The following is a 20,639-nucleotide window of genomic DNA, read 5'->3' as shown; positions in this document are numbered from 1 at the left end:
CCTCAGTTGAATCAAATATTGTTCTTTGTGCTCCTCCCTTTGGGAACTTTTATATTTCTTGAATGCTGTTCTTTTAGCCTTAATTTTGTCAGCCGCCTCCTTTGAGAACCAGATAGGTTTCATTTTTTCTTTTGCTTTTCTTTACACTTCTAAAGTAGTTGCCTTGGTAATTGCTCCTTTTAGATTGGTCCACTGCTGATCCACATCTCTCTCGTTCTCCCAGCCTTTTAGTTCTTCCTCTAGGTATTTCCCCATTTCTTCAAAGTCCGTGTTTTTGAACTGTAAAACTCGGGTCTTTGTGCTTCTTTTCCATATTCTTTTAGTGATATTAAACCATACCGTTTGATGATCACTGGTGCTGAGGTGGGCGCCCAGGCGTATTGATATTTTAGAGTCTGGTGTAATATTTGTGGTATTCATTTTCATAGGTAGGGTTGTTATTCTTTGAGTGTTGGCAGATAGTACTGTGTTGATACGGGAAGACCAAGCCGAAATATATCACAATAGGTATGATGCCATATGAATTCCAAGATGCAAAGTTTTCTTGTTGGCATCACAGCAGTGCATGAAATTATCACAATAACGTATATATTAATTTTTCCTCAGAATGTCACTTTTCATGTAAAATATGTGTTAAATGCATAATTTAAAATTGTATATGGGGAGGTAGGAGTAGGGCGCCAGGCTGTAAGGTTTGCCTAGGGTGCCTAATACCCTTGCACTGACCCTGTGCACAGCAGCAACGCTCCACCACACCCAGGCATAGTTCATCATGTTTCAGGTCCTAGCACGCGTGTTAGACTCCTTGGTCCGTGTTTCAAGACAGTTGACAGTCGTGCCGCATGCTGAGCCTCATCTTGTCTTGCCTCCTTGTCTTTCCCCTATCAACACCACAGCAACCTGACTACCTCCACTCTGTCAGCCTGTGTTGCCCCTATCAACTTTCTGCCACTCTGCCATACACCAGATGACTCACTCAACTCCTTGTGGTGTTCTTGCCACTATCATGGTTCCTCAGTGTGTTGGTGCTAGTCTTTGTGCTTGCTATGTTCCCCCTTCATTGTACTGTAGGATGCTGATGCCACTTGTCTTGCCACTTTGCCTGTCATGCTGCCTTCGAGGGTACATGCATCTGTTATCAATGCTCTCTTTTGAATTGTGGTGTGGTTTTGACACTCTCGCTGCTGCTTTGCACCTCTGTTAAAGCCCTCTTGCCAGTCCTGATACCCCTTTGCCCCTTTAGAGTGCCTTAGGCTATTCATGCCACTTTGGTGCCACTTTGCCACAGTCTAAGTACCTTGGAGCTCTTTTCTCATTCTGATGATTGCTCCTCAGAAGTTTCATCCAAATTGATAAGAACACCCCAATTCTGCAGCCAAAAATAGACTGCAAATACTTCCCCCATTGACTTTAATGGGAAATCAGAAAACGAATAAAACGAATCAAACAAATTTGTTTTCTCCCTTGAAACGAATTTGGGTCCTAGTGAAACGAATAAGAATGGAAACAAATTATTTTCTTCTGCACATCCCTATATACTTAAAAGGGAACTGTTTGTATGGAGGAGATATGTTCTTGTTTTATTCGATATCTCCTCAACGTTTGATACCATCGAGCATCAAATTCTTGTGTATTGGTTAAAAAACGTTGGAGTTGCAGAGTCTGTACTGAACTGGTTTAGCTATCTGCCAACAACAGGCCATATCTGGATCGAGTAGATCTGCTTGATTCCCCCTTTTGAGCGGTGTCCAACAAGGATCTGTTCTTTCAGCAGCATTGTTTAATGTCTATCTGTTCCCAATAAGTAAACTGCTTATTGGCCTTTGTATGGGACACTGGATATATGTGGATGACATACATTTTTTTTTTATAACTGTTTCTTTTCCTTTTTTAACATACAAGATGGGGACATACAGTTTTATGACCAAATGAGCTCTTTTCAGGAGGACACATTTGCCATTGTTGCATGCTGCATTTCTCCTGTTAGGTAATTATTGATGTACAATAAGATGGTCTTAAACCTTACAAAGGCCGATATTCTCATACATCATCACACAAGCCCGTTACAGAACTTTCCTACTCTGAGGTTGGAAAATACGTGTATACAGGTGTCGCCATATGTCAAGAGCTTAGGTGCAATTATTTATTCTGCTCACATTTAATAATCAAATTAAAGCTGTCACTTGGTCCTGTTTTTACAAATTGTGAGTCTTGCATGGTTTAAGACCTTATTGTGCATGGCAGATTTTGAACAGTTATGCTGGCAATTGTGTTACCAATGTTAGATTACTAATGTGTGTTATATTTGTGATTGCTAGCCCCTATGTTTAGATCTTTACAACTGTTACAAAATGCAGCAGTGAGGCTGATAACAGGAAAATCAATGAGAGAACACATCTCACCAATACTAAGAGTACAGATGGCTTCCAGTATAGTTCAGAATAATGTACAGGGTAGCAGTTACTCTGCATAAACTCCTAACATTTGATTCATGTGCCTGGGTTAATGCCCTACCCGGGTAGTTTCCATTTGAAAATTGCCCCCTACAAGGTGCATGCATACAAAGTGCCTGCATATATCTGCACCTGCTATTTCTGGGGATGGCAGATCAAGAGTAGAGAAGTACAGATAAAACATTTCTTCATTTTAGGGGTTTTTATAAATTTATTTTTTGGTTTGCTTTAATTTTTATTTTGGTTTGGTTCATTTGCTTAACCTAAATAAACATAACCTCCCCCCCCCCCAAAAAAAAATAAAAAATAAAAAATAATCAAACAAACTACTGTATCTTTTTTTTAAATCTTTATTTGAATTTCTTAATTGCCCAAATCCTGGATGATATACATAGCAATAATCACAATATTTCCATGCCTCCCTGGGCCCTTCCAATTCCCACCCCAGTCCCACACAAATGAGTTGGAGCCATGGAACTCTGTGGCCCCCTACTTACCCCTTCAGTGGGGGTCTTCTACAAAGAAAAGTACAGAAATAATCCCCAGTTGCCCCTGCCCCACTGGTATTCCTTTAAAAATAGCACCTGCCAACCTTGAAACCAGCAGTAAATTGATGCCAACAAAATGGTGTTGTTCTTAGGGCTGCTAGCACCATTTTGTTGTGTGGCTGGGTCAGGAGTGACAGGGGATTGCTACTGACCCCATGGAAGGGATAAGTATTGGCCGCTGGCTAATAAGATCTCCAGCTCTAGGCCTTTCAGAGTTTCCAGGTGGGCTTGGCTCACCCCAACCAGATAGTCCTGTCTTATTGGCAAGTGGTGAAGGGAGTCAGAGGGGCTCAGGAGGAAGGCCCTGAGTGAGTCCAAGAGACCCCGGAGACCTGAGGAAGTGGCAGCAGAGTTCCAGGGGGCCATTTTTAAAAACATGTTTTAAATGTGTTTTGGAAACAAATAAAAAATACCCAAACATTTTCAGGTATTTTTGGGCAAGACTATTCTCATTTCATTCCTTACAGAACAAACAAAAAATAGACTACTTTGTTCTGAAAAATAATTTGTTTTCCAGTGAATGCACATCCCTATAAAACAGTACATGTACATTTGAAAATCAAATCTGGATGTGCTGTTTTCCTTCCATTAACTAAATACACTCTTGAAAATGCCTCTTTTGAATTCTTCTAAAAGCATACATACTGTAAAAGCATGTACATACTTTTAGTTGCTGTGAAGAGGATAATTTTCAAACAGGGTAATCTAACCAGGTAAATACCTATTTGCCCAGGTAATTCCCTTTGATAAATGTCCTCAGAATGTCCAGCAGCAAAAATAACCCAAGACCAGTGTATCTTGAGATACCCTCAGTTATTGGAAATCCTGAAAAAAAAGACAAATATGGTCACTTTGACTGTGAGAGGAAAGAAACATTTGATTATCACAGATCTAAACAAAGTTACAGCACAGAAAAGGAAGACATTACTGATAATATGAGAGTAATAGGAAAGCAAGGTTTGGACTGTTCTATCAAAAGTCGAAGACCAAAATATTTGAAGATCCTGAAGAACTACAGATTACATTGATTCTCTTTCAGAAAACAAAGTGGAGACACAGTGATTTGTATCCTTACTATCCATTCATTTGATCAGCAATGACATTAAGGCACTAAACATCCTATTGTGCAAAAGTAAACCAGCTTATTGAAAGACTTTTCAGGCCTTAATAAGTAGACAATAATAATTTACATGTGAAAAGCAAATTGTTATGCCTAAACTGGTCTGTATGTCTTATGTATAAATTTCAAAATATTTGAATGTATATCTTTCTTTCGCTCTCTACCTCTTTTGCTTCTTAGTGTAAAAATGTATGAAGTCTCCTGAAAGTATTCACAAACCAAAACATTTAATTTCCACACACTCTCAGTGTTGGAGATGCACTTTAATTAAAACCTTGGTATTGTCTTAAAGTATTAAAGTTAAGGTACATCAGTTTTGTGCGGGACCACGCTTCTGTTTCTTTCTAATTCTGCATTTTGTTTCCTACTAGACCATACTTGATAGTGCCACTCATGAATGGGGAGTCAAAGTTAACCGTGTGGAAATCCGCGATGTCCGTCTCCCTTTGCAGTTGCAGAGGGCTATGGCTGCTGAAGCAGAAGCTAGTCGAGAGGCTAGGGCTAAGGTGAGAATGAAAGAATAGTATTTTCCTGACAAATTTAATTCCTAAGTAGCTTTAAGATTGAACTATTGTACCCGTTTGTCTAAAAATATCCCAGATCTCAATAAATGTACCAAATTGCCACATAACTGGTGATATGATATCAAAACTCCATAAATACTGGAAATTTTCAAGATAGAGAAAGATTGATTGCATGGAGAAAGATCACCACCTTGCTACACAGCAAACTGCCTGATAACTTCTCTCTAAACAGTAGCAGAGAGCCCATGTTGCTCATTTAACTCTTCTGCAAATGAGTTGGAAATGTATTCCATTTGCGCTTCAATCAACTTTCAGTATTTAAAACTCAGATGGTGTGCATTTCAAACATAGGGCCTTATTTTCCAATATCGCATTGGTAACGCATTAGGGGGCGTTACCAATGCAAATGAGGCTTCTTTCGTGCAGTGGGGAATCCACTGCACGATATTCTTTCAGTCTTTTATTGCCTGTTTCAGGCTCCCGGGGGGGGGGGGGAAGAGAGAGAGAGAGAGAGAGAGAGAGAGAGAGAGAGAGAGAGAGAGAGAGAGAGAGAGATAGAGAGAGAGAGAGAGAGAGAGAGAGAGAGAGAGAGGAGAGAGAGAGAGATGAGAGAGAGAGAGACTTACTTATAGTGCCTATGCCCTACATAGGTATTTCAATCCCTATGGGAGGGCTACCTACTAACTCGGGGTGGGGATTAGGTATGAGCGTCGGGGGTTGGGGGCCACTTTCGCATTCCACATGAGACCTACGGACAGAACAGTGGTCTCTAGTGCAGATTTGCTGGCCGTCGGAGTGAGGACGCTCACTCAAGAAGTGGTTTGGGCAACGTTCTCTCTACCTAGCTTGATGGACACTCTACCTGGGCAACAACATGCTAGGTGGAGAGAATGTTGGCCAAATCTCCGCTTGGAGTGAGCGTCCTCACTCCGACGGCCAGCAAATCTGCACTAGAGACCACTGTTCTGTCTGTAGGTCTCATGTGGAATGCGAAAGTGGCCCCCAACCCCCGACGCTCATACCTAATCCCCACCCCAAGTTAGTAGGTAGCCCTCCCATAGGGATTGAAATACCTATGTAGGGCACAGGCACTATAGTAAGTCTCTCTCTCTCTCTCTCTCTCTTTCTCTCTCTCTCTCTCTCTCCCCCCCCCTCAACAGGCTGTCTGGAGATATCGTGGATGGCGATACTTGTTTTCTGGCCCGTAGTGCAGTCCATAACGCGAGGTTACACAGGTTTCTCCTTTACATATGCTCCGCCCCAACTCTGCCCCCTGAATACCAAATGACTAATTCGCACGCGGTAAAGTGCTTGGAAAATGAGGCCCATAATCTGTAAACTCATGCTTCCTCTGCCTTCTACCTACAAAGATCAAGCTTAGGTACATATGACTATATCTATCTATATGACATACTCGTTGACCTATCTGTAGACTTTAAGAGGTAGATGTTCAAAGGCATTTAGCAGAATAATGTATAAGTTATTCAGCTAAATGCCAACTTTTCAATATTGTAAGCACTTATTCATCTATTTTATCCAGGTAAGTTGTTATCAGCTAAAGTTTATTTGATAAATTAGGCAAGTTTTGGGGTAAGGCCCACAGCATTAGACTACCCTCCTCTCTCCCATTCACCCTGCTAGGTCCACCCTTACCCTTCTGCCCTACCTGCACCCCCAACCCTCTAATGGTGCCCAGGGGCTCAGATCTTCATCCATCTCCCAATATGTCCAGTGTTGCTCTGACAGCAAGACTGGTTACATAACAGTCTTTTTTTGGACTTTTAGGGATGGTGGAGGAGGTGAGGAAGATTTTTCAAGTCTATAGCCTTGCAATGTGAAATACTCTTTTTTTTTTTTGGGGGGGGGGGGGCGGTAGGAGGTGTCAGGAATCTTTTCACTGGGAAAGGAATGGGAGATTGGGCTTGAAGCCTGCTTGATAGCTTTTGGTTAGTATTGTTATATAACTGGCGATATTCTTTGAATATTGCCAGTTAAATTTAAGTTATTTTGGTCTACATATCCAGATACTTGGCAACATAACGGCTTCATTTCAAATCTAGACAATAAAGATTTGAAGCTATCCAGGTTAATTTTATTCAGGAACATCCTACTAAATATCCCAGATAACTTACCTGTCTAACTTTACCCTAATTTCCATTATACAGTTTTTAAAAATATTGGCCTTTATGTGACTAACAAAACCTGGGCACATGATCCTCACTCCCCCAGGTTTTTCCAAATCTGCTCCCTGGCTAACCTACACACATATTCCCCACATGAAAACAAACAGAGCAGAGGGTAGCAATACTTTCCCAAGATAGTCAGGATGTAATTTGCTTCCGGCTCAAGAATTGTATGGCGTCAAAACAATATTCCTGCAGAACAATGCCCACCCCAAATGGGGACTCTTCCTATCAGTGAACATCAAAGAGGGACACGGCCTTCCAGGATCTCATATCAATCACATCAGAGATAATACTAGAACATTCATCTTAGGCAACTTCAACATTCATGTTGACGATATAAGCTTGGCAAACACAGATGATCTCTTCTCCTCATAGGAAGCCGTAAGCCTCACTAACCTCATCACCAAGTCAACCCACGTAGCATACTATATCCTCGCTTGGTACTTGCACTACACAAACTTCTCCTAGAACTTTTAATTGATAGCATTCAAATCAAATCTATATCCTGGTCAGACCACTATCTAATTGACTTTGTGATGCAACTATTGTCATTCAAGATAACTACAAAGATAATTTCCACAAAACTAGTCAGACCAACCACACACCTGAACCCCCCAAATTTGCTAACAACCCTCTTGGAACTAAAATAAAAAAAATCCCTCAAACAACCATCACAAATAATTCCCCATCATCCACCACAACCACATCAGTCAATTAATTCACTATAATGGTTGACTCTCTGAATTTTGACCTAAAAAAGCCATAGACATACTTCCCTCAATGAAGGTTATCCCTATGAGGAAAGGTTAGGGCTCTCAGCTAAGAGAAGAGATGGGTGAGGGGAGATATGATAGAGGTGTTAAAATACTGAGTGGACTGGAATGGGTAAATGAGAATAGGTTGTTTACTCTTTCAAAAAGTACAAAAGCTAGAGAACATGCAATGACAAACATTTAAGACAAATAGAAAAAAATATATTTTACTCAATGCTTAATTAAACTCTGGAATTGTTGCCAGGGAATGTGGTAAAATCTATTAGTGTAGGTGCCACTTTCGGATTCAAGATGGCGCGTGACCAGATGCTGAGAAAAACGCTCTCCCAATGTTTACTTCATTTCCTGAAATGCCCTCCAAAAGGAAGGGCAAAATTTGTGTCTACCTCCAGACACACCATTACCCCCAGGACAGCAGTCGATCACATCATATGCATCTGGATCGGCGGTGAGAGGGGGAGGACCTGTCCCCACCGTGACGACCGGTGAGGGAGCACCAGAGTAGCCTGGGAAGATCACTCTGAGTCCCCCGGATTGTCAACGGCTGCCAGCTCCAGTGCCCACCAAGCCTCCCCTCGGGCCTACCGCGCAGACTGATGACATCACTTCTGCGACGGCAGAGGGGAACGGAGCGTAGGCTCACTGCTGCTTTCTCACATTTTTCTCCAGCTTGCTGGAGTCAGTATTGCTGGCAGAGGCGAGGTGTCTGCGATTCCTTTGTCACCTGTGGAGTCACAGGAGGAGCGTTTGTGTTTGAGGCATTGTGGACCCTGGTCGCAATGGAGATGACTCCGCCCACTGGGGAGGAGCCCCGTGGGGAACCACTGCAATTGGCTGACAGTTAGCAGACACAGAATGGATAGAGTCTTTATTGTACTGCTCTAGTAGATGGTAAAGCAGGAAGGTAAGGCACTGATCCACGAGGTGCCAATATGCTCAACAGGCTCAGAAGTGTAGTCTCACCCAGATGTTCACGATAGGCAGGAGCTGGGTCATCAAACACAGACTTAAACAGTTGTAGAAATCCCGATAGGTCATTCAGGTTAGGATCTTTACATTCCCATAGTGGTGAAGCCATCTTGCTCAAAGAGAAGGAAAGGGGAGAAAATAGGTAAGGCAGAGCGGTCGCAGCTGTCTGCGACCGACGGACGCAACAGAGCAGGAGAGAATTACAGTAGTTTCAGCAGTGGGACTGTCTAGAATGGCTTGTCCTGGTGTCGGGGTGAGTTTTTCCAACCCCCTCCCAAACTGGGTAACACTCAAGGCATTATGGGATATAGTGGCAAGTTTTGGAAGTTCGGTGAAAGAGTGTCAAAATAGGATTGAGACTTTGACAACAAATGTGAATTCTCGCAATATTAATTTTGGAGGCCAAATTCAAGATCTTAAAGTGCATGTGGAATCTTCGGAGCAAGCTATACTTCAAACTCAGGCCTGCAATTCTAAACTGGTTAAGGACTTTGGGAATTGCTCTCGCAGATTGGAAATATTAGAAAATTATGTCAGGCACTTAAATTTACATTTTTTAAATTTTCCTAGAGTGCTGGGAGAGGATGTATACAGCACTCTAAAAAAAGTTTTTCCATGAAAATTTGAAATTTGAATTAGATAAATCTCCTTTAATAAATAAAGCGGTTTTTTTTCTATCAAGTGCCAGTAAACAGAATTTTCCTAAAGGGGGTCATACTGAAGCCTTAGCTAATTTGACTAAATTTTTGGAAGATTCAACCGCTGAGATTATTGAAAGATCAACTCTCCTTGTGTCTTTTGTTGTGGATTTTGCAAGGGTTACTCAAATAAAAAGACAAGATTTCCTTATTATGAGACCTCAAGTTACAACATTGGGTTATATATTTGTTTTGAGATATCCACGTAGATGTGTTATTCGTGGTAAAAATGAATGTTTTGTTTTCTTTCTACCAGAACAACTAAAAATCTTTTATAAATGCCAGGAGTATAAGTTCATCACATCCTGGGGAATAATAGATCCCTAGATAATCCATTAAAATGTACCTGCTGTGACCATTAAGCCTTTCTAAGTTTATATTTCCTTATTTCTCCCTAAATATATCGGGACCCTTCAAAGTTTGCCTTTGAGAAAAATGATGTAACTTTCATAGATATTTTTCATTGTTTATTATTTCATTTTCATTGGAGACATCATTTCTATTTTCTGTAGTAAGATGTTGTCTTGCTCTTTGTATGAAATTAACAAAAAAAAAAACAAAAAACCCAACCCCAGCTATTAGTGTAGCTAGGTTTAATAAAAGTTTGGACAAGTTCCTGGAAGAAAAGTCCATAAACCATTATTAAGATAGACTTGGAGAAATCCACTTCCTATCCCTAAGATAAGTAGCATGGAATCTCTCGACCTTCTGTGATCCTGCCAGATACTTGTGACCTGGATTGGCCACTGTGGGGAAACAGGATATTGGATTTGATGGACAATTGGTCTGACCCAGTATGACAAATCTTATGTTCTTATCAGAAACACCAAATCCACCCCCTAGTATACACCAGAACTGAAAGAAATAAAACAAGAGGGAAGAAGACTTGAGCATAAATGGCATAAATCTAAATCCAAAGCCAACAGAAACAATAGTAGGAGACATAAAGAATCTACCACAAGGTCATCACGGAAACCGAAAAGCTTTATTTTTAAAAAAAACATCACCCAAGCAAACAAATAGCAAAGAAAGCTCTTCCAAGCCATCAACAAATGCTTGGGAGCCCCAACCCATTACCCCATTTCCCAAAAATGAAAACTGACTGCAATAAACTTGCTGAATTCTGAAAAAAATCATCTGTATCAGAATTCTTCACTGCAAATCCAACATACCCTCCCACTTTGTCATCTCCTTCAACTTTCTACCTGAAAAAGATAGGGACTCCCTTCTTTCAGATCTCAAACCAACAACATGACTGGAAGATTCCTGCCCTCTTGGCCCATCAAACAAGCCAAAACTGGACTACTTAACCACCTCCAGCACATCTTCTCTACTTAACTGTGGGAGGGCCACGTACCTGACCTCTTAGATTCATTAAAATGCTATAATATTGCATTGATAATGCCTGTGGTATGAGAAAGGGGTGCACTTAGGGTAAATTTTAGGGGGAGGGAGAGAGAGAGAAAAAGCCTTCTTAAAGGCCGTCATAGTATTCAACTATTTATATGCCTACAGGAGGGTCAGCTAATAGCTCAAGGTGAGGTGTTGGTGGTGGTTTAGAATTTAGGGGCCAGTTTTACATGCAGAGTGAGATGAACCAACTGCACTGTACATCTTGGTGAAGATTTGATGTCATTTGGAGAGAGGAGAGTCTCACAAAGATGAGATTTCTACAGTGTTCTCTTGACCTAGCTTGATGAACTTTATAACAGGGTAATATCAAGCAAGAGCGAGATAAGATTGTAGAAATCTAATCTTTGTGAGACTTTCCTTACTCCACATGATGTCAAACCTTCACCAAGGTGTACTGTGTAGTTCGTAGGTCTCACTCTGCATGTAAAACTGTCCCCTATACACAGAAAGCACTTAATAAATACTTTTGTGAGTGTAATGGAAGAAATACAATGGCTTGCAATAATATTTAACCACCTAAAATGTCCATCAGATTTTTGTGGATTACATGACATTAAACAGATTGCTCCAGATAGTAGGCCAGATTTTAAATATTACGCGCGCGGGGTACATATGGAAGCGCTATCCGGCGTGCACAAATGTACACCCGATTTTATAACATGCATTTTTTCATCTGTACATAGTTTTCCCTCCATTCTTATTTAATTTGTTTTTTACTTCATCCTCCTTCTACCTTGTCCCCTTCCCCTTCTCATCCCCTTATATTGTTAACTGTTATTGTTACTTATTATTATTATTATTAATATTGTTACTGTTATACTGTATTTTCCACCTGAGTTCATTGTAAACCGGCATGATGTGCTTCACGAATGTCGGTAAATAAAAGTTAATTAATAAATAAATAAATAAATAAATAACATGCGCGCGCTGCTGCGTGCATGTTATAAAATCCTGGGTCAGCGCACGCTAGTGGGTGCACACTTGTGCACCTTGCGAGCGCCGAGCCCGAGGGGAGCCCCGATGGTTTTCCCCGTTCCCTCCAAGGCCGCTCCGAAATTGGAGCGGCCTTGGAGGGAACTTTTCTTTTGGTCCTCCCACCTTCTCCTCCCTTCCCTATCTAACCCACCCCCCCAGCCCTACCTAATCCCCCCCACCCTTATTTAATTTTTTACGCCTGCCTCTTGCAGGTGTATCTGGCGCGCTCAGGCCAGCTGCCGGTGCACAAACCTCCAGCACGGCTGCTGTGGCCGGAGGACTCGGGACCGCCACCACGCCCTGGCCCCGCCCCTTTTTAAAGCCCCAGGACATATGTGGCGTCCCGGGGCTTGCGCGTGCCGCCAAGCCAATGCAAAATAGCTTGGCGCAGGCAGTGGTTGATTTTCGGGGTTTACGCACGTAACTCTTTGAAAATCTACCCCAGGGTGGCGCTAAAAAGTAAATTTTTAAACTCAGAAGCCACACACTCATTCTCTTCCCTCTCCCAAGCACATGTCTGGTCCCCACACACTCATTCTCCTCCCCCAAGCAGTCTGGTCCCCACACAGTCATTCTCCTCACCCCCCCCCCAGCACGTCTGGCCCCCACACACTCATTCTCCTCCCCCCAGCATGTCTGGCCCCCACACACTCATTCTCCTCACCCCCCCCAGCACATGTCTGGCCCCCACACACTCATTTCCTCCCCCCAGCATGTCTGGCCCCCACACACTCATTCTCCTCACCCCCCCAGCACATGTCTGGCCCCCACACACTCATTCTCCTCCCCCCAGCATGTCTGGCCCCCACACACTCATTCTCCTCACCCCCCCAGCACATGTCTGGCCCCCACACACTCATTCTCCTCCCCCCAGCATGTCTGGCCCCCCACACACTCATTCTCCTCACCCCCCCCAGCACATGTCTGGCCCCCACACACTCATTCTCCTCACCCCTGCCCCCAGCACATGTCTGGCCCCCACACACTCATTCTCCTCCCCCCAGCATGTCTGGCCCCCACCCACTCATTCTCCTCATCCCCCCCCCCCCCCAGCACATGTCTGGCCCCCACACACTCATTCTCCTTCCCCAGCATGTCTGGCCCCTACACACTCATTCTCCTCCCCCTCACCCAAGCATATCTCTGGCCTCCTCAAACTCATTCCCCCCCCCAACACATGTTTTTCCCCTCACACTCATTCCCCTTCCCCACCCCATCCAAGCATATTTCTGGCCCCCTCAAACTCATTCTCCCTCCCAGCACACTCATTCCTGCCCCTCCAGGTACCTCTTCTTTTGATTGTTGCCAGTTAAGTACTTCACTCCCTTCAGTGTTCAAGCCTGCCATGCTGCATAAAATCTTCCTCGGTCACCAGACACTTCAGTGCCTCTCTGCCCAAGTGCTTCTCTGACAGTGGACAGGCCTCATCGGCAGCAGCAGTCAATCACAGGCACAGCTGGGCCCAAGTCCCACTCACCAAGCCCCAAAAAACGCAATTGACAGAAAAAAACCCACCCAATAATAAGCAACCTGCGAGTTGAAAGAAAAAAAAGTGAATCGCTAGGAAAAAAAAAAAGCCCAAACTCGCGGTAAATAAGCGAGGTTGGCAACACGGACTCCTCTCCTCTCCTCTCTCTATCTCCCCTCTCTCCCCTAAGCCCAGAAATGGCCAAAATGCAATTTGCAAACTTTAACACAAATTACATTATACCCATTTCAGGCATATCACACAGCTTAACACCAGAAAAAAAGGTGTAGTTATTTCCAGCATTAAAACCATGCAATAGCATGCATCATGCTATCGCACAGTGTGATATTGTCCCTCATTTTAATTAATCCTACCCAAACCACTCCCCAATCCCACCTCTTCTAAAAATGTGCATTCACACATTTTGATAAATGACCCTGTAAATTTCTTTAAAAAGCTGTGATTAGACTTACACTGAAGATACCAAACCTGGACCCAAATGTTCTGAGCAATTACTGGCTAATATCAAATCCTCTTTACCTTAGCAAAATCATTGTTTTCTAATAAGAAAGTCCATTTCAGTATTATAAATCTTTCAGGCTTGCTATAAATTTAGTGCTAGCAGTAAAACAGGAAAAAAAAACAATCATCATACATTTTTTTTCAGCTTTATCTGCTCTAACAGGAGCAGAATTGAAGGGGATAGGTACGTGAGAGAAGAGGTAGTAGCACTGAGGGAATTGTAAGAGTTACCCAACTACATTCTGATTACATTTTCTTAGACAGATATATTATAAATGTCTCTCCCACAAACACACAGTCAGTAGAAATATCCTTTTGGTTGTATTTCACATTGGCTGATTTGATACTAATTAATATTTTTTTTTATAAAAAGATACCTTATGTGTATGTGAAAAATGCTTATAAGGAAATGTTTATAGTAACATTGGTATCAGAGAAGATCAGTATCATTACCCATACTTCAAGGCACATACAAATATATATTTCTGTAACAGCAAAGATGTTGCTAATTTAAAGGAAAAATTGCTAACCTCATCAAATACATTTTTGTACCTATAGGAAGGCATATTCAAAAGAATATTCGTACTTTTAAGCTTACATAAAACAAGTTGATCTTCAAATACCAAGTACCTCCATATATTGTGTTTGAAGATCAGGTTTTTATGGCTAAAAGTATGTGTGTGACAACATATTTCAAAATGATGGCATAAGTTAGCTGTGTGAATGGCATGCCTACAATGCGCATAATAAAAAAATATTAAAACTATGTACGTTGTTTCCAAACACAGCTTTGGAAGGCATTGTTTCTAGAGATGTGAATCGTGTCCTCGATCGTCTTAACGATCGATTTTGGCTGGGAGGGGGAGGGAATCGTATTGTTGCCGTTTGGGTGTTTAAAATATCGTGAAAATCGTTAAAATCGTGAGCCGGCACACTAAAACCCCCTAAAACCCACCCCTGACCCTTTAAATTAAATCCCCCACTCCAAATGCCTTAATACTTCATCAACTTTGGGAGGGAAGTACTTACTTGCCCTAAACCAATGGCAGGAAAACCGGCACACTAAAACCCCCTAAAACCCACCCCCGACCCTTTAAATTAAATCCCCCACCCTCCCGAACCCCCCCCAAATGCCTTAAATTACCTGGGGGTCCAGCGGCGTTCCGGAACGGGCTCCTGCAATTGAATTGTGTTGTCTTCAGCCGGCGCCATTTTGCAAAATGGCGGCCGCAAAATGGCGGCGGCCAGAGACCAACATGATTCGACTGCAGGAGGTCGTTCCGGACCCCCGCTGGACTTTTGGCAAGTCTTGTGGGGGTCAGGAGGCCCCCCCAAGCTGGCCAAAAGTCCCTGGGGGTCCAGCGGGGGTCCGGGAGCGATCTCCTGCCGCGAACCGTTTTCCGTACGGAAAATGGCGCCGGCAGGAGATCGACTGCAGGAGGTCGTTCAGCGGGGGTTCCGGACCGCCGCTGAACGACCTCCTGCAGTTGATCTCCTGCCGGCGCCATTTTCCGTACGGAAAACGATTCGCGGCAGGAGATCGCTCCTGGACCCCCAGGGACTTTTGGCCAGCTTGGGGGGGGCCTCCTGACCCCCACAAGACTTGCCAAAAGTCCAGCGGGGGTCCGGAACGACCTCCTGCAGTCGAATCATGTTGGTCTATGGCCGCCGCCATTTTGCGGCCGCCATTTTGCAAAATGGCGCCGGCTGAAGACAACACACTTTAATTGCAGGAGCCCGTTCCGGACCGCCGCTGGACCCCCAGGTAATTTAAGGCATTTGGGGGGGGGTTCGGAAGGGTGGGGGATTTAATTTAAAGGGTCGGGGGTGGGTTTTAGGGGGTTTTAGTGTGCCGGTTTTCCTGCCATTGGTTTAGGGCAAGTAAGTAAGTTCCTGCCCTCCCCCTTCCCCCTTCCCCCGATTTACGATTTTTTAACGATAAATCGGGGAAATTGGTATTGTATCGTGGCCCTAATGATTTTTGACGATTTAAAATATATCGGACGATATTTTAAATCGTCAAAAAACGATTCACATCCCTAATTGTTTCTATGCAACAAAAAATATGCATGGACTATCAGGCAGCATAAAGCCACTTAGCCAGATAGGGTTGACTTAGGCGATTAAATCTATTTTTACTCCTGGCATTCATTATGATGCACAATAAATAATTGCATTTTGATTGTGTTATTGCAGCTGATACTTTATTCTTTTGTTAATGTTTCAGGTGATAGCAGCAGAGGGAGAGATGAATGCTTCCCGTGCTCTCAAGGAGGCCTCTATGGTGATTACCGAATCTCCAGCAGCACTCCAGTTGCGCTATCTGCAAACCTTGGCCACTGTTGCTACAGAAAATAATTCTACAATTGTGTTCCCTCTGCCCATTGACATACTGGAGGGCTTTGTTAAGAGAAGGAAATAGACCTGTACTCTTGTTCTTCTGCATTACCTTCACCGTTTGAAGCTTCATGCAGTTGTAGCATAGGTCCTTGTTTTTGTTGGGATAAGTCTTGAGTAATGGATCATATCTTCTTGACTAGCAACCATAGCTGAGTTACTATACAATGCCAGTAGCAAGAAAATGGAATGTCGCCAAGGTTAACTTGTTAGGGTTACCAAATCTTTCACATTTACTTTTACTGTATATCTAATGAACTAAAACTATCCACTCACTCTCATATTACGACTGTGTAACAAAGAAAACTGATTATCTATACTCTGGCTGTGGAAACCCACACTGTATCTGGCATCTAATTGATTGGCTGCATTCCATTTGTGCTGAATGTCTTAAAATTAAGGACTTATCATAAAAAACAGCATTATATTTCAGTGTGTATTAGTTGATAACATTCTCACCTAGGGGCCTATGCAGTAAAACTCACGGGAAAAAAAGTTTATCGTTTGTTTTGGAAAAATTTTTACAAGCACATTAAAATGCTATACAAACATTTTTTTTTACTGTGGGCATGGATAAAACTTGCCCTCAGTTGTGTGGCTTCCGTGGTAACCTGGATATTAACACAAAAAAGTTAACATCCACATTGGTTGTGGCCCAGAATCTCCCATGCTAACCGGCCCTTTCACTTTGGGCTGGTTAGCATAGGAGATTACCTATCTGCTCAACCCCCAGGCCAAGAGATAGTGTTCCCCCCACCCATCCCCTGAGCACTATCAAATTCCTCGATAGGCAGGAAGCCCCTCCAATGGCATTCATCCCGTCCCCCAGAGATATCCTCTGGCAAAAGATTGCCTCCTGACCCCCCCTACTCACCTTTCAAGAAACATGCCTTACCATTCCAGAGAGGCTGGATCTTCCCAGGCAGGAGAGATGTCAGGAGAGTACGTCTACCTGCACTGATTCCACCAGTGAATGACAGCACTTGGGGCACTTCAGGCATCTCGTTAGAGGTGAAGAGCCTCTAGCAGCATCATTTGAAGGCAGCCGCAGTGCAGGGAGGAGCACTAGGATGTTCCTCCTGCCTGTGATGATCCAGCCCCTCTGGAATGGTAAGGATGTTTCTGGAGGGTTAGAGGGAGATCCAGAGAGGATTCTGATTGCCATGGTGGGAGGGGAGGTAATGCATATGCAGGAGGCTGCTTATTGCAAGGATGCCTTTCAGAAGGGGACAATGCTTACGGCAGAGGGAATGCTGATTAGGGAATTATTGTACTGGGGAGGGGGGAGGGTTGGATCAGGGGACACTTTCTCTTTGCCAGAGTTTGGGGGAGATAAAGGGATGGTTAGGCCAGGATAAAATTGTAAGACTTGGTCCAAAGCAGGTATTACCTATGCTAAGCCCACGGTAGATAGTGGGTGCAGGGATGCATACCATGCTATTTTCCATGGACCCAGTAAAGCTTCATTTACCTATGTGCTCATGCTATTTGTGACAGTCTGCAGCCCAATATGGGCTTCCGCAGGTTCTCTGAAGTAACGTACAGTTTCACCCCTTTTCCTAACTTCAATCTTGGCTTTTTAGGCATAGTACGTAGCTTGAAAGCTGGTCCTAGTTTCTTAGCTCTGGGAGGCAAGTTAACAATTTAACCGATGTTTCTGGCTCCTTAAATCTAGGAGCTGCTTAACAAACAATCCCATCGTCTTAATACCAAGAAGCAGTCTGACAAATGGTGTCAGGCCTCTTAGCTTCACAACTTAAGAAATAGTAGGATGAGGCAAGGCTCAGCAATCTCATGCCTCCTGTATTGTGCAGGGAGTTGTTACAATAGTCCAGAAACCACACATTTTGCTTAAATTTTGAAAGAAATCCTTTATTATATAGTCAGTTTGACAAAATCAGAAATATATTGTTGATGCAATTTTACACTGCATGTATTTATTTTGTGCATTGGAGACCCAGCATATGCAACGTCTCACACCCAAGTTCATTGTAGATATCATGAAAACCTAAGCCCCAGGCCAAGTGCGGGAAGCCCAGATTTTGAATGTCTTTCTGTAATTACTTCTTGTAGTCCCCAGCTAAGGAATTTGCAATGGTTTGCATATTAAGCATGTTGTTAGTTGTTGTCTAGAAATGATGGCACTTGGAGAAAGGATTTGTTCAGAAACTCTGTAAGTGAAATGTATATTTGAGCAACATATTTTATATTTTTGCAGCTTGCTAATAAAATCTTCTAAAAGTAATTTGAAAATGTTTGAATACTTTTGTAACAACAGACTTGTTTTTGATGTACAGTAAACCTCAGTTTTGCTAAGTATGCATCACTTTGAGTCTGATATCTATGGTTTTTCTCCTATTCTTTGTCTATAGGAAAAGACTTGGCTGTTTCAGGCCCTTTGTGCTTAACATAATGTCAAGACCACAAGTCAACATGTTGCTTTTTTTTTTTTTTCAAATAAATTTGCTTTAATCTTCAGCACAGAAAGTGCAATGTTAAAAACTAGAACTGTCTTTTTTTGATGTAGTCTTAATAATTGGCAACCACTCTGTAGATCACACTAGGCTCAGAGTGAATGCATAACCATTGCAAACTGGAAAAATTGATGATTATATCTGGATTTAATGTATTCAATTTCTTTTAAATTTGTTTCCAATAACACAAAACATTGATAAAGTAACATTTGTGCAATTATCAGGCACATTCTGATCTTAACTATGGATCTAATTTACTAAGGCTTTTTCCCATTCTATTTGTCTATGGGGGAAAAAGGCTTACAGGAAGATTTTAAAAGCATCGCTTAGCAAAAAAAGTCTCATACACGAGTATGTGGGCTGCACGCAAGCAACGCAAATTTTAAGAAGCCAGGAAGTATGCGCGTACATACCTGTGTGCCAGAGGCATTCCCAGAACTGAATTTTAGGGAAGCCCAAGGTTAACATGGGAGGGTAGTAGGCATATAGGTTTGAGCCTATATGAGCCTACTGCCTACTCTTATTAATAAATAATACCTTAGAATGCACCTGACAATGGATTTCTTTGTAGTCTATAATAGCCATCATGCATCATGAGTGATGTTGTAAAATATTTTGTTTCAAGCACTTATCAACATTAAAAATAGCTTATTGATCTGTATTAATTTATTTTATATGTATTGCAGTTTACAAATACACAATATCATATAAAAAGTAAACAAAGAACTCTTCATAGAAACATCAGATCCAATCACATAATAAACAAATATCAATGTGTTCTTTTATGAATCCTCTTTCCAAACATAAAGAATATATCATAACTATAATAAAATAACATCTAGAACCTTGCCGTACCATATAACAACAGCAGTAACTCTCAAGAATCAAACAGCAGCAACCTTATCTATGAAAAAGCAGCAAAGCAAACATTACACCAGACCCTAGTGTTGAATTTTGGACATTGAGGCATGGGCCCTTGGTCGCTGTAAGAGATGGCACCTCCCACAGGGTGGAGCCCTGCGGGGACTTGCAGCGGTAGGCTACCTCCGAGCAGAGATGGACACAGAGAAAGTTAGTCTTTACTATACTGCAACAAAGATGGTTACCCGAGGAACGGGCAATGATCTCAGCCAGAAGAGGAAATGTCTGATGGTAATGTTCTGTCTGAAAGCTGCAGAGTGGAAAAGGCAGTTACGCAGTCTCACCAGGTCCCGAGAGGGAGATGGGTCCGGTAGTGGTCCGTGGTGCAGGGTAGGCTGAGATCTATGTAGAGAGAGATGAGACAATGCAGAGACAGAACTGGAGCGGTAGTACTCACTCTGAGGCTGGCAGTTTTAGTAGGAGAGAACCCCCGAGGAGCGGTGGTCCGGGACGAAATAAGGCCCCTGAGGAGCCTTACCTTAGGCATCCTTGTAGGTGGTAGGCAGCCCCAGGGGGTAGACAAGAGCAAGGCAAGGCCCCCGAGGAGCGGGTACCTAAGTTGTCCTGTAGCGAGAGTATACAGAGCGGAAGCATCTGGTAACATAGAGAGATCAACATGGAGGATTCCTTGCTAACTCGTATTAGGAATCATGAACGGAGTTTAAATATCAGAGCTTGTGACGTCATGCGGTGGGGACACCGCCGAGATTCCCACCATGACACACCTAAAGAACGGGGCTGCGCGCGCACATGCCCTAGGTGACTCCGGGAGAAAGATGGCGAATGCAATCACCCATGCTGGACGCTAGAGGGGTCGGCGTGGAGAAGCAAAGGCAGCCATCTTCCCAAAAGGAACCGAGTCAAGCAGAAAAAAGGTGAGCAATAGAGGGCGCAGCCATCTGCGACTGATGGGCGCAACTGTATCCCCTTTCCAAGGGCCCCACCCAGGGAGTTTCGGCTTACGAGGATGAGACTGATGGAAGCGATGGATCATGTCTTTATCCAGGTTATTGGCCATGGGCTCCCAGGCGTTCTCCTCCGGTCCGTATCCCTTCCAGGAGATAAGGTACTCCCAACGATTACCTCTCTTGCGTACATCCAATATGTCATCAACGGTATACACGATATCCTCTTCGGCATCAAGCGGTGCTGGCTCTGGGTCTTTGTTGGAAAATTCAGACAGGACGAGAGGTTTCAG

The 20,639-nt window shown here is 43.0% G+C and overlaps 1 protein-coding gene across 2 annotated transcripts in view; it reads left to right on the top strand.

Moving 5' to 3' along the window:
* Positions 1 to 19,138, top strand: part of STOML3 (stomatin like 3) — a 96,781-nt gene extending 77,643 nt beyond the window's left edge. Inside the window, exons 7-8 of one of the 2 annotated variants that reach the window (XM_029602752.1) lie at positions 4,493 to 4,627; positions 15,877 to 19,138. In XM_029602752.1, the coding sequence (XP_029458612.1) occupies positions 4,493 to 4,627; positions 15,877 to 16,071 (330 nt within the window). In that variant the 3' untranslated portion in view covers positions 16,072 to 19,138. The remainder of the gene's footprint in view (positions 1 to 4,492; positions 4,628 to 15,876) is intronic. The other variant, XM_029602750.1, reaches the window with a different exon arrangement.
* The last annotated feature ends 1,501 nt before the right edge of the window (positions 19,139 to 20,639 follow it).

Source organism: Rhinatrema bivittatum, chromosome 5 (genome assembly GCF_901001135.1).
Source record: "Rhinatrema bivittatum chromosome 5, aRhiBiv1.1, whole genome shotgun sequence".
Taxonomy (NCBI): Eukaryota; Metazoa; Chordata; class Amphibia; order Gymnophiona; family Rhinatrematidae; genus Rhinatrema; species Rhinatrema bivittatum.
Note: the sequence above shows the minus strand (reverse complement) of the source record. Positions and strands in the feature narration are given on the sequence as shown.